Genomic DNA, 14,665 nt, shown 5'->3' on the forward strand with positions numbered 1-14,665 from the left:
TGGAATCAGAGGTTAATCTCCAAACAGATTTCCATGCTTATTACTCTAATGATCCCATCCTGTTCCACGGCGAGGCGGCGCCCTCGGCGTGCCGGGGGTTGGACGCGGGCGCTCGTTAAACGGTGATTGGGGCGACCCCGCGGCTCCCGTAATTGCGCCGCGTTCCGATGGGGAAATTAGCGCCGGGGAAGAACCGGCGGCTCCGCGTCCCGCTCGCTCTCCCGCTCGGGGGCAAAGGAGAGGAGGAAAAAAAAAAAAAACTAACAAAAGAAATATTGCATTAATTTTCAAATGATGATATTCCATTTAGTGCCTGGGCCCCATATATCAAAAAGGGGGAACTGCTCAGTTACTCTCGGCGCTTAATCTTAATGGTATCTGTGGATGTCAAGGGCACGGAGGAAATTAAATCGGAAAGTGCAGATAGACCTAAGCAGACATTATCTCTTGATGATTGCAGTTTTGATAGGTATTTCAGTGAATTTCATTTTCGCAGAATGCTGGAAGATGAGTTAGCCACCAGATTTTCTCATTTTTCTTGCCCATGATTTATGTGAGTTGAGTATAAAACTTTTTATGGGAGCGCAGTTGCGGGAGATGAGAGGGAAATTAATGCACTGGGTTTCCATCTCGGCCCCGCGCCCGATTGTCAGCGCTGTACATCCGTAATGGGGCCATCATTATTCAGGGTTGTTTACATTCAAAATATGTAATGAAATCTGTTCAGAATAATGAGGGAAATAAAAGTTTCGAAAATTGTAAAGGTCATGAAGTTTGAGAAATGATGCAATGCTCCCAAAATAACATTTAGGCAATATAAATTACATTATTATGCACCAACTCTGCCTTATAGAGACATGAAGATAAAGTGCTTTCGACTAGTAAAATGCTGTTAGTGCTCTCTGAAGTATGAGAATGTGTAAAATGTTTCTGATTTCATATTCTGGTTTTGTGCATATTGTGGAAAAAATATATAAAGGAACTTTATGGAGGGCAGTGGCTGCTTCACCAGCCCCAAGTTTAAATGCATTTCCTGGGAGGGTTTTCTCCAACAAACAAACGCTTTGGCATAAGTGGAATTAGTTATTAATCTAATTACTGAGGCCACCGTCAAATTCAGCTTTTTAAGGGGTTCTTTCTCCTCTTCTTTTGGGGATTTTACATGAAGGTCTTTGTGCTGATTGTGTTTTATTGCATATCTTGGGTGCAGAACAGCCCAACACTGGAGCGAAGCATAAATTCACCCAACTCTCTGTGGTCTGTGTCTAAAATACGAATCTCTTCGCCCTGATTTTATGCAGGTTCTCCTCAGAATAATTACGTTTCCCCCTCCACATTTTATGTTGTGTTTATTTGTCAAAAGGAGCAGCCAAAAGCAGGAAACCCAGGTAATTCTTTTAAAAGTTAAAACAGTCAGGAGGGGAGGGGAGTTGATCACTGAATCTTAGAGGGAAGAGAAAATGCACTGTTTTATTCATAGTATATGATCTTGATTAAGCTCAGATTAATTCCTGTGTAGTTAGGCCTGATTTGGGGTAGGACATTAGACTATTTTTAAACTGAGTGCTGATTTAGAGATCACAAGATCCTGGTGATGTTGGAAATGCTTTTCATTTTCAAAATGTTTTTTTTTCTACTATTTTTCAATGACTACATTTCAATCCAAAGATTCCAAAGGGAACGCGATTCCCCTTTTTCTGAAAAATTTGAATGTATTTAGAGAAGATGGTGGGAGAAAATAAACCAGTAATTCAAGGCTAAACTCCTCCTGTTCCTGATTAATCCCTGGTACCTGTTGGTTGTGCTTCTGTGTTTCCAGCCAGTCCAACTGTTTGCAGAACAGTTTATAATGTGTTAATTAAACATTTTGATCAAAACCCGGGTTTATCTGATGCTGTTTTCATATAAATGTGCAGCTTAATTGTAATATACGATAGCAGAAATATAAAATTATAAAAGAGAAATGAAAACCCACATTTAGAAGCTAAATATTAATCACCTTGTTGTTTTTTAAGCAGTGGGGATCGTTGCTACCTTTAATTTTGGGTTCCACTCGTCCTGTAATGCTCGGACTCAGTTCAAATTCAGCTCAGAAATTAATAAACTGAACAATTTTCAAAGGGTAAAGGAAGAACTGTAGGAATTTTTAGAGCAATGACCAGATGATGCCGATGCAAAAATCTCTGTTTTATTAACTTTTTATCAGCTCATTGGACTTTTGGGGGATTGTTCCTCTATTTCCATGCAAATGTCAGTCTAACAGATGATATTCCAGGCTGCAAGTGAATAAATAGATGGGGGGTAATTTTTCAGCCTTCAGTGTGTGTCTGGATCCAATATTATCTCTATTCCCTCCCTTATTAAAGGACTCACGCAGAGTTTATGGCCGTGTAAGTTGAACATTTCCAGTAATTTTTCCTTTTTAAAAGACCCGGATTAATTTATTTTTAAACCTTATTTACAGCTCTCTATTTCTGCCGACTGCTTAATCCAGTTTTCTGTATCCACTCCCAGTAGGAAGCCCCTTTTTCCTTGCTTTTCCTCAATAATTTTCACTGAAATTAATACATTACATTTTCTGGTCCTTTTAAAGGAGCACTTGCTGCAAAAACTGATTTGGATCCTGAAAATCACTCTGTGTCTGGGAGTTTTTTGCCACAGCCTTTGATTTTGTTCCAGTAATCCATTGTTGCTTATTCCTCAAAGGTTTGGTTTGGTTTTAGCCTCAATCAGATGTGATTCCCCCCCCACCTTGTGTGGAACAATCAAACGTTGTCTTTCTGGGAAGCAACGTTGATTTTTTGGGGGAACAGGTGGATCTGTATCCAGTCAGGACACTGGTCCTGTACCTGAGTGTTGCTACTGATTAATTGGATCAGAGGAAAAACTCCGACTCAGACATAAATATCATTTTACCATCCAATCTTTTCAGCTGATTTATGGCTGAAAACGTGGAGGTTTAATTCAAATAGTGCCAGATGTGCTTATTATATTCCTGTGTTATTAATTCATCTTATGAATTCTTCCCTGGGATTTTATTTTGATGTGTTTAATGTGAAAAATGGTCCTCTGACAGTTTGGAATTTGCCACCTCAAAGGCTTATGTGAGGAAAAGATGCTGATTACAAGTTCTCAATCTCTGTTGTCTTTATTTTTATTTTAGTATTTTATGCTCCTGTGAAGTGTCCTCTCAGACAAATAAGTTCTTTATTTTCAATGTCTTTGGTAATTAATTTTTTTAACTACCTGATGAGGAATAAGTGACGGGAAAGGAATCCAACATTTCTCTGCTAAAGAAACCTCCATGATTTGATCAAACTCTATTTAAAAGCTGCTTTGTTGCCCTTTCCCCGTTGAGCCACATTTGCTGGCAGTGGGATGTACAATATTCCAGGGGAAGGCAGGCCCCTGACTTACAGGATGGATTGCAATGGAATTATGGATCTTTGTCCCATTTGTTGTCATTCCTTCCCTGACTGTTCCCAGCACTGACACCCCGAGGTGGCCTTTTGGCTGCTCCTGATGAGGCCCAGCTGGGTTTTCCCTGAATTGGTTGGTTTTTGGGAATGTGGTGACATAGGAAGAGTCTCCCCACGGCATTCCCTGTGTTTATCAGCATTCCCTCTATCCCACTCTCTGGGTTATCACTCTGCCTAGTTAAGCCTGTCAGTGTCCTGTATCCCAAATACTGGCTTTCCCTATAAATTGGGAAAATAAATGGGATGGGCTGCCATCATTCAGTGTCATTCCCAGATCCCCACTGCAGCTGTAAAACCATTCCAGTGTAACATGAACGGGCAGCAATTTCTAATTCCTGGCAGAAGTGGATTTTGGGCCCTGATTCTTGATTTTCTGGTCTTACACAGGACTTGAGTTCAAACCTTTTGGCACTTCCAGGAAAACATCAGCTTGTCTTTCCAAGCCCTGTGTCCCTATGTTTGAGAGATAGGACAGATTTGGGAGATGGGGCTGTTTTACCAGTGGAGACCCCACTCAGACAGTCAATTAATGTGGTTTGGTTTCCCTTGCTCCTTTCTCCATGGGAATTCCAGCCATTCAATGGCAGGGCTTTATCCCTAGGGAACAATCCTCTTCATCCCAGCCAACCCCAGCCTCTCTGACACCTCATTCCACGGCGGAGACCTCTCCTCTGCTTCACTCCACTTGGGAATTTCTCTTATATTCTCAACCTTGCCAACCCTTCTTTTCTCGGGAATTAATTCCAAACAACATTTGCTTTCGGTTTCTGACCCTGTTTGGAAGAATTCCCAGGAGTCTTGGGCAGCCACCTCCTCAGACAACTGGGAAATGTGTGTTTTGTTTGTTCTTTTTGTTCATTATGTTTATCCTTAACCTTTTTTTTGAGCTCATCAGGTGTTGGGAAAGGTTGGATAAATGTCCCCAGGAAAAGGATGACAAGGCTGAAGTTAAAGAGGGAGGATGGATTTGTGCTCAGCTTTTGAGATCATATATGGAGGTACCTAATTAGTGCTTATTCACTGAGTCCTTGGGGTATTGTTCAGATTTTGCTTTTAGACTGGAATTTTCCTCTTGAGGGCCAAAGGACTGTTGGGTTTGTCTTTATCAAATGCAAAGAAAAAAGATTCGGGTAAAAAAACCCACAAAAACTGATCACAATCACAATTAATTTATGTTTTTATCGAGATCTTTTAAGACAGAGAAGTCCTGTAGGTAAATTGTGCCCACCCAGTGTCGTTAATGATGAACAGAAGGAACTGAACATCTCCAGTTTTGGCACATTTTAGACATATTCTGTATGAAATTCCATAGTCAGCAAAATTTGGGAAGGGAGCATTGCCCCTCAGAATACTACAGGCCATGAACTGCTGCAATCTTGGGATAATACAGTTTTCCAGGGATGCCAAGAGCCACGTGCTCTGCTCAGCAATATTCCCAGTCCTTGGCTCCAACAGAAACTTGGACTCTCTTCATAAACTTCACGTTTCTCAAGTTTTTTTCTCAATTTTTCACCTTTCTCAGTCAAAAAGGTTTGTGATTCATCCCAAGGAGCAGGAATAATTTAACAAATAAAATGTGTAGCTGAATTAAAGGATTTGTTCAAAGATATTAATTAGTAAATTAGTAAATTTAAAAGCTGAATCCCCTCGAAATGTAATATTTTGGAAGCCAACCATGGCACTCCTGGCATGTCTGGAGCTGCCCATCATACACAGCAACTTGTGGGGGGGGGGTTACACAAAAAGCACCAAATTTAAAGTTATGAGACACTGGTTTTAGCATAATTTTATTAAAAATACAGAAATTATCAAAGCAGTAGTGATGGGATTCAGTAGATGAGCTGCAAAGAAATACAAGGTAAGAAGGATGTGTCACATCTTCCTAAAACAACTGACATGAAAAATGGAGTGCATCTAATCAAATTTTAGCTTGAGATATTAACAATAACTATTAATCAGTGGATATCTGTGGTTTGGGGTGTCCTGTGAACACCAGGAGTTTCTGAAGTGTCACTCCAGTGTGTCACCAGAGACTTTTGGACGTGGGGAAAATCAGTCACTGGAGATGCTTGAGACACCTCAGGTTGTTTTAGGGTGTGCTGGGTGAGGAATTTTAGGGAATTCCACGGTTGGTGGGCACCTTCACCAGCTGCCAGCAGAAATACTCAGTTCTGTTATTTTTTTTTTTGGCTCTCTTTGAATTCTTTACCTTCTGTGTTGTGCTCGAGACCGCGGGGAAAATACGAGGGTTCATTTTGCACCCGGTGCTCGCCATCACCCTCATAATGTTTCCTCCACCAATCATTTTTAGGTTTCCTGAGGGCCTTTCTGAATTTGTCACTTAATGGTCTCCTAAATCAATAGTAACCTCCAGGAGCTGGTTATTATCACACATTGCTGGTTGTCCTCACAATTGCTGCCGGCTCCTTTGAGGGTCTGATGGTGATTTTCGGCTGAAATCGTCTTTGTCCTCCTTTTCCCGAGTATTGGCCTCATCCACCGTTTGGAAAAATGCTTTCTGGGGCCAACCTAGTCACCTTTATTTAAGAATCCTTCATGTACTTGTTGTTTAGGGCATATTGATTGCTAATAAAGGCATCTGTGTGGAGTTCTCCTGCGGGTAAAGCCGTGTCCGTGAAGCAATTAGCACTTGGTGTGAGGGCAGAGGGGAAGGCGCCTCCAAAGCAGCTGCCTGGGCAGTTCCTAGTGGGATATTGCTCAGTAAAAGAAGGATTTTAGTCTGTCCTACCTTATACCAACAAGACACACTCGTACCTCCATGGCAGGAGTAGGAAAAGGAGTGGGAAGAGGGGGATCAGTTGTGTTGGGATTGGTGGAGCTCCTGCTTTATCCCATCTATTCCTGCCCTCTGGCAATGGGAAGCCATTCCACCTTGTCCTGTCACTCCATCTCTTGTAAATAGTCTCTCTCCATCTTTCTTGTAGCTCCTTCAGGTCCTGGAAGGCCACAGTTATGTCACCCTGCAGCTTCTTTTCTCCAGGCTGGGCTATCCCAAGTCTCTCAGCCTTTTTTCCCTGGATTAACACTTGTATGGGAAATGGGGTGAAACTGGGAGGGTGCAGACTGCAACTGGTTATCAGAAAAAATGTTCCAGTGGCAATGTCTGCCTAGAAGAGTTTTCTAAGCACTAAAAATTTCCATCCCTTTGTTTTTAGTGCAGAGCAGAAACCTCCCAAACTTTTCCCTGACGCTTCCAGAAATAATCAACTTCTGAACTCCGTGACAAATGGGGTTTGTGTATAAATTTAACTGTGGCAACGTTTGAGTGGCTTCAAATTTAGAGGGGTGGCAAGCACATTGGACACAGTGCAGCATCACTGGGGAGCATTTGCATAGTGGGGACACGGCCAACAATGTGTTCCCTCGGCCCGGCAGATGCCAAGGAATACCTTCAAGGAGAGGAAAACATCCAAAGGGAGCACGGGAGGAGTGTGCAAAACTGGCCATATATTAATCATGTTAAGGGCAGCTTTGGAGTGTGTTTGTGAGCCCCGGTTTTGTGGGTTTGTCCCCAGGAGCGGGGAGGGTTTGGTGGGTGTGGGTTCCAGCCTGGCCGTGGTGGTGGAGCTCAGCCTGGTCCTGGTGCCACAGCACAACGGGGACGACATTCCTTGTCAGTTCTGAAGATTCCCTTGCTAATCCCCAGCTCGGTGTGGCAGGGCTGGTTTCAGCTGGAAGGTTCTTGGCTGGTGGAAGCAGGAGCTCCCCGTTGGCGCCGGGAACGCCGGACCTTGAGTCTCAAATGTCCAAACACTTCTAAGGTTGATAAATCCTCTTTTTCAGACTCCTGCTGAACAGGCCAAGGCCAGGCTACAGCTGGTTCTGGAGGCAGCTGGTGAGTAAAATGATATTCTTCAGAAATGCATTTAATTTTTGTAACATCAGATAGCAGTTGTATCCAGTTTTTGGCAAATGTTGAGTCCCGTTCTCTGTAAGTCACTTAAATTCCAGGTTAAGATGAATATGGTTTGCATTGTCATTGGCACTTGGTAAATCCCTTTAAGGAAATAAAAGTAAGTGGTGTTTTACACTTAGACCTCACACGTTTGTCCTCTGGCTGCTGCTGTTACTGAGACTTTATTCTGTGCCCTCCAAAATTTGGGGGTTTAAATTTTTTTTATTTTCTTTCTTTATTTTTTAGGACTGATCTGAATTAGTACATGTATATATTTATATTTATTTATTAGAAGTGATGGTAAGCTTTCCAAAAGGCTTTTCCAAAGCTTTCCAAACAGCTCAGATCAAGAGGCAGATCTACAAATTAATTCTCTACAGAGAGAAACATTCCTATATTAACATTCCTGTTTTGATTTTCTTATTAAACTGTGTCAGCTTGTCACACAAGAAGGAAAGCTTTCAGTATTTCATATATATTGTAATAAGTCCATGATTCTCTTTACTTTTCTATTTGCATTTTTAACTTAAAGGCAGAAATTTCCAAGAAAAATTTTTTTTTTTTTTTTTTTTTTTTTTTTTTTAATTTTTCCCCTTTTCAAACCTTTGATTTTTAGGAATAATCTTCTCACATTACTGGTGTCTGTTTTCCAAAAGAAATCCAGCTTTTCGCGTTGTCTGCCTTCCAACTCGTTCCTTGTTCTCCAGAACTTTTAATAAATCCTTGAAACATGTAATTATGAAATAGATGTGACAGCCCTGACCTCAAAAGCACAATGTGTGTGTTCTGCTCCCATCGCTCACACCTCAGTTTTTCATTTCAATATTTTAATTTTAATGTAGAAAAGGTAACTCTGGGCTGTACATCATCCCGACCTGGGCTCCAAAATTTCCAAAAACATATCAAAGGTCTGTGGCATTGTTAAATTTAAATATTCACCATCTAGGGCTGAATCTTGGATTGGAGCTGTAAGTTGTTCATGAAGAGCCAAAGAGACTTAAAGTCTTTTTTGCCACCCAAAATACAGACAGAAGTCCTTTCCTGGCTTTATTTAAGTCTTGGTCATCTCAGGCCTTTATGAAATCACCACCCACCTCCTTCCCCCAGTCCTGCATTCAGTCCATTGCATTTAATTGTTATTAAATTGGAGGGAGAGGAGTGTTATTTCAACATCTTTCAGTGTGTTTACTCATCGCAAAATCAGCACTTTTTTCACCTTTTGGTGTTAAAAATGAAGAATAAATTTGTGTTAGACCATTCCAGGAGCTCAGGGTCAGCAGGTTCATTGTTGTTGCTGTTTGATGGAATTGGATATAAGATAATTTAACTCTGTCCCTGGTAACGATGAACGAAGCTGTTAACGATGATTGAAGCTGTTGGTTGTGTGTGCAGGGCTCAAGACAGAGTCCATCCCAAACCTGGGAGTGAACTTGTGGAATATCTGGCTATACATGTTACAGGAATTGCTGCAATCCCACTGAGTGGGATAAAAGCTGGGCTTTATTCCCAGCGGATTATCCACCTGGATGTGGTTGGTAATGACTCTGCTCCTCCATGGTTTGGACAAACAAACCAGGGGCTCAAAATTACCAACAAGTGTTGGAGAGACATTTGGGATGGTCCCCTCGTGGTTCATCCCTGCTGACATCATGGAATTATGGAATGGTTTGGGGTGGAAGGACCTCAAAGCCCACCCAGTGCCACCCCCTGCCATGGGCACGGACACCTTCCCCTATCCCAGGTTGCTCCAAGCCCCGTCCAACCTGGCCTTGGACACTTCCAGGGCTGGGGCAGCCACAGCTTCTCTGGGCAATTTCTTGAATTTCCTGTCTTTATTTTCCTCTCTGAATTTCCCTTTTGCAGATATTTGGGACCTTGGGGAAAATCCGCTTTTAGAATTTAACTTAGATGTAATTTCGGGAAATAACAACTGCTTTCTCTAAGAGACGGGAGGTAACAAGTAGTTGAACAGGCTCTTTTTATTTAGATTTATTTCTCTCTGGTGCATTTTGGAGATGGGAATTGTGACTTCTGGTCTCTCGTTGTGGGAGAGCTGGTGAAATAAAAAATATTCACCTGTGTGTGTGAGGGAGGAGAGGAAGGTGGCTGTTTTTACATCCAGGTACTATAGTGCTGGCAAGAAGTTTTGTCTCCAAGTCCTGTGTTCATGCTGACTTGGTTAAATACTGTTTTTCTTTGTGGGTGTAATTAATGTCAGTACCTTTGTTCTCATTAAGGGCAATGCTGGGAGGTGCTGAAAGCCTCCAATTTAATCCTCGAGGCAACTGATTTTTGATTTATCGAAGTAGAAGCCGTTGGTCTGGGCTCTGAATTCGTATTTATGTGACTTTATTGAATTGGATTTCTTAATATTGAGGTGCCAGGAAGGCTCTTGCAGCCCCTGACGAGCTCCCCCAAGTCGCCGTGCTCGAGCAGATGTTAAGCAGGCAGTAGTTGAATGTTAATTTGGAGAGGGTGGGATGTTTTAAGCCCATCTGAAGTATGTTGCATGTGGGCCTTCCAGACTCAGCCACAATGCTTTGTCCCTTGGGAGAATTTCCAAGCTAAACCTCTTTCTCTTTGTGGCTCTATATGGACTCTCTCAAGTCAGTATAAAGCAGATCATCCCTGGGCTAAAGCTCTCCAGCTTTTGTTCCGGGGCTCTGTAGGGCTGTAATTAGGCCTCCTGGCAGGCCATGCCGGCCAGTTAATGGTCATATGGAGTTTCTATGGGGCAGACTGGCTTTGTGTAAATCCTTGCTCGGGAGCCGTTTATGGGTCACTTCCTACCAGGCCGCGCCTTTGTGGCGCTGCCCCACGGGCTGACGGGGAGCAGGTTCCCTTGACCATCCCGGCACAATCCCCCCTCCTAATCCCCAGTGTAAACAGAGGATTTAGCTCAGCTTCTGTCACTTACAGTTGCCAAACCACTTGGGTGTCTGTGATTCCTTTCCCAGACTCCACTGCCCAGAAGGACGGGAGGTTTTGTGTTTAAACGTTGCTCCGCTCGCCGGTTTTAGGGGAAAAGTTCTCCCCCGCTTCAAACCCTAAACTGGGGACAAACAGCAAACCTCACAGCTTTAAAGCTTCTTCATCCACACCTTAATTTGCCCTGTGGCACCCGTGTTTCCTCGCAGAGATTCAAACGTGGATGAATATTCCAAAAATGTCAATAAATTCCTCTGAAACAGCACGTGGACGTTTCAAACCATCAATATTCCTGCCTCTTCCAAAGGGCTCCCAAAGCTTTTCCATGGTGCTAAGCAGAAATGTCTTGCTCTCCATATAAAGACGCTGACAAAAGGCAATTGATCTGGATTTTCAAAGGTCTAGAGTTGAAATAAGTGACTGATGTATTTTTGGAATCTGCATTTCAATCTCTGGCTGAAAGAGCACTCAAGAATGGGGTGGTTTTGTGCAAAGAATTCGTCCCGGAGTTTATTTAAAGGAAACTTCAGGATGGAGGCACTAATGGGACATTAACAATTGACACTAAAAATGGGTGAATACAAATCACGAGCATTTAACATTTATCTGTTTGGCTGCAATTCTGGATATTGGATATTTAGCTCATTATCTCTGAATTACACCATCAAATTGCCACCTTTAATTCTGTGCCTTTGTTGCATTTTACATATTCCTTAAAGAGAAAAATCACGGAATACAACAACTAATTTGGCCTTAACTGTTGCAAACACAAATGTTTTATAATTCTTACAGCTTCTTTTTTATTATTGAGGAGAAAAATCCCCATTTGCACTCAGTGCCTGATAAATATAGTCAAATATTCTCTGCTTTTGGGCATCAAAATGGCTCATAACAGATGTGGCTGAAAGGACCACATACGTAGACTGTATGATTTTAGTCTGGTGGAACTAATAGGATCACTTGGTACTTTATAGATTCCTGCTTTTCTTTTGCTTTAATAAAAACTGTTTAGTTAAATAGGTTGGCCTCTATTTTGCTCTTTTCTAGCCATGCAGAGCAGGGAGGGGGGCAGGTGGCAACAAGTATGAAAAATTTCCTTTTATTGGGGCTTCTTTTCAACTGCCAAATTTATGGAGTGGTTATGGATTTCTCGTTTTGATGATACTTTTCTTTCAGCTTTGCTGTTTGTGTTCTTCCCACTGAAAACTCTGTGACTTCTGTTTGAATTTCGAATTCTGCAATGAATTTTAGGAGGATGGATAACATGTGTGGCTGTATAGACACAAAGGATGAAATAAGACTTAAAATATTTCACTTGTTTCGTGGAAATTTTAAACTGCTTTTAAAATAAGGTTTGTCTCAGAAATTGCAAGAATTTGAACTTATAACAGGCTTAAAATTTGCTGACTATTGACAAAGAGGTTAATTTAGTTGCTATGTGGGTGTACTCAATTTGATCGAATGTAAAATTCTTATTTCTCTCCATTTCAAGGAGTTGTTTTGAGTAGAGTCGATTGACACTTTGGATAATTGAATTTTACTTCTATTTATATAAAAATCTGAGTTTGGAGAGCAAAAATCTCTTATTGAACTACCTTTTCTCTCTGTGGCAAACATGAATGTGCTAAAAAGGATTTTGAAGGTGTTTTGTGCTGCATTTCTTCAGCCCCCAGCTAAGGATAAGAAGTTTTCTCCATGGTGAGTCTTCACCAGTCTGGGAAGTTTGTTACTATTCCCTGTCTCAAAGGAAAATAAACTGGAATTACACTCGTGAAGTGCCTCCAAATGATCCAGGTGGGCTGTGCAGTTGGATTTCCACTTGCTGGCAGGAGAAATGCTGAATGCATCTTCCTGGAGCTGTGGAGGGGAAGGGTTTTGATTTCTGGGCTTCAGGAATCTCAGAGAGCTCTTGCATTCCATGAAGATCTGATCCATGATGGATTCTGCCATCTCTAATCCTGTCCCTGCACTCCACAGATGAGTTCACAAGTCTTGATTGGTGAAGTGGTTGATTTTCTTAGGTTTCTCCTGCTCAGTTCTGCTCAGTGCCTCAACAGAGAGACTTCCAAATGTTTTCGTGATATCTCCTGCTGTGGGTCCATCTTTGGAGATGGAAGATTTTACAATTACAGAACCCCAGAATGGTTTAGATGGGAAGGACCTTAAAGCCCACCCAGTCCCACCCCCTGCCATGGGCAGGGACACCTCCCACTAGCCCAGGTTGCTCCAACCTGGCCTTGGACACTTCCAGGGATGGGGCAGCCACAGCTTCTCTGGGCAACCTGTGCCAGGGCCTCCCCACCCTCCCAGCCAGGAATTTCTTCCCAATATCCCATGTAAACCTCCTCTCTGTCAGTGGGAACCCATTCCCTGTGTCCTGTCCCTCCATCCCTAGTCCCAAATCCTTCTCCAGCTCTCCTGGAGCCCCTTTAGGCCCTGCAAGGGGCTCTCAGCTCTCCCTGGAGCCTTCTCTTCTCCAGGTAAACCCCCCCAGCTCTCCCAGCCTGGCTCCAGAGCAGAGGTTTATCCTGTTCTTGAAAAACTGGCTAATTTAGGAAATCAGTCTAATTATGGAGTTAATGAACCCAGTTTCTGGGTCAGCTGCTGATTCCTGCTCAGCAGATTTCGGCATCAGGAACCATTTTGTTGATGTCGACAGAAAGAGAACTTGAACCAAACTGAGCCACATAAGAATTAAACTGTTCTGGAAAAAGAAAAACAAACCCAAAGAAAATTGATGTTGGAATAAACTTATGGCAACTAATTTTTATATTACATGTTTTATGAGAATTTCAGGTGGTTTAAGATGGGATTTCAGCAAATGCAGGAAGTCTTTGAGCTCATGTTGGTGGTCAGCACCAGTGAGCTTCACAGCCACGGGCAAGTGCTGGGACAGCTGGACATGAGATCCATTTCTTCATCCAGTCCTTGCTCCTGATCTCTTGGCAAAGCTTCATAATCTCATGAGAGCACTAAAAAACAATAATTTCTGCATACAAAGCAACAACTGCAGGAAAAAGAGTCACTACTCCAGGTAGTTACTATTTTACCATATCAGTGGACACATCCTGACAAAATATGGGACTTTTGAGGTGGTTTGTGTCATTGGTGAGCAAAGTAGACACTTGAATAATAATAATAATTAATTAAACAATTAATTCAACTTAATTTTCATGATTGCTGAAAAAACACAGGATTTGAATTAAATGTAGGTAGAGAATATGTTTGAATCTAAATAATTCACTTTTGCAATATATGTAATCATTCTGTTGGTGTTTAAAAGCTGTTCACTTCAGGAACTTCTTCTAGGTTCTTATAAGAGATTAAAAAATAATTTCTTTGACCCGTTTTTGTAGAATGTCTACTTTTTTTTCTAGATTAAGGAGCCAATGAGTCCTTGGAGGGAGGCCATAATGTAAACCAGAGCCTATAAATAGACTTTAGAGTAACTTTATTAGTTAATGAACATTTATTGCCTTCAGAAATAATTCTAAAGCTTTTAGAATTTCTTTTTTTTTTTTTGTTAGAGACCTTTTTTTTTTGTGCTACCAAAAGTATCTCAGCCTTACAAGAGAACTAATGGGCTTCAGTCCTATTGCAGCATATGGATACATGATTTTGATGCAAATCTCTCTGCTAATTATGTGCAGATGAATCTTTCAGTCCTGCCATTGATCTCAAGTCAAAGACAATTTTTCAGTTACCTTAAGTTTTATATCAATTCATATTTAGCAACTGGTAATTTAATTATCCAGTGTTCTGGCTCCGGAAACCATATGTGGTGGCGGGGCTTGTTTCTGGTTTAGGGTGTCTTTTGGGGAATGTTATTTTGTAATTTTGATGGGAAAATATTAATTTCTCCTATTTTACATGATCTGTCACCCCCTCCTGTCTGTCCAGGTGCCTCCTCTGGGCTGTGCTCAGTAAAGCAGCAGCCAGGACGGGTGCCCATGAGGTTTGTTCTGAGAGCCCACCTTGGATGACTTGGGATGTTTGTCACCCTTCTGTTTAGATTTTCTACAAATGCAAGCAGAGGGTGTTTTTGTAGTACGGATATGAAATCCAGTGGCTGAATTTTATACCGTGAATGCCCAGAAAAGGGCTTTAAAGTGCCCCATGTGTCCAGCAGCACCAGCGCTGGCTGGTGGGAGCTTGTTGGTGTCCCGGTGTCCCTGATCTCCAGTGTGCTGGAATCTCTCCCTCATCTGAAGGGAATCTCTGCTTTAGGTTAGATTAAATTAGGCTATAATTCCCTGTGAGGGTGGGGAGACCCTGGCACAGGTTGCCCAGAGGAGCTGTGGCTGCCCCTGGATCCCTGGGAGTGTCCAAGGCCAGGTTGGAT

At 42.0% G+C, this 14,665-nt stretch overlaps 1 protein-coding gene across 1 annotated transcript in view; it reads left to right on the forward strand.

The window, feature by feature from the left end:
- The window catches only part of RSRC1 (arginine and serine rich coiled-coil 1), a 108,072-nt gene that overhangs the window by 56,387 nt on the left and 37,020 nt on the right, over positions 1–14,665 (forward strand). Inside the window, exon 6 of the mRNA XM_027730390.1 lies at positions 7,284–7,335. Within this exon, the coding sequence (XP_027586191.1) occupies positions 7,284–7,335 (52 nt within the window). The remainder of the gene's footprint in view (positions 1–7,283; positions 7,336–14,665) is intronic.

The sequence above is a fragment of the Pipra filicauda genome, unplaced genomic scaffold (assembly GCF_003945595.2).
Source record: "Pipra filicauda isolate LSUMZ 115617 unplaced genomic scaffold, ASM394559v2 scaffold78_size3787270_pilon, whole genome shotgun sequence".
Classification (NCBI taxonomy): Eukaryota; Metazoa; Chordata; class Aves; order Passeriformes; family Pipridae; genus Pipra; species Pipra filicauda.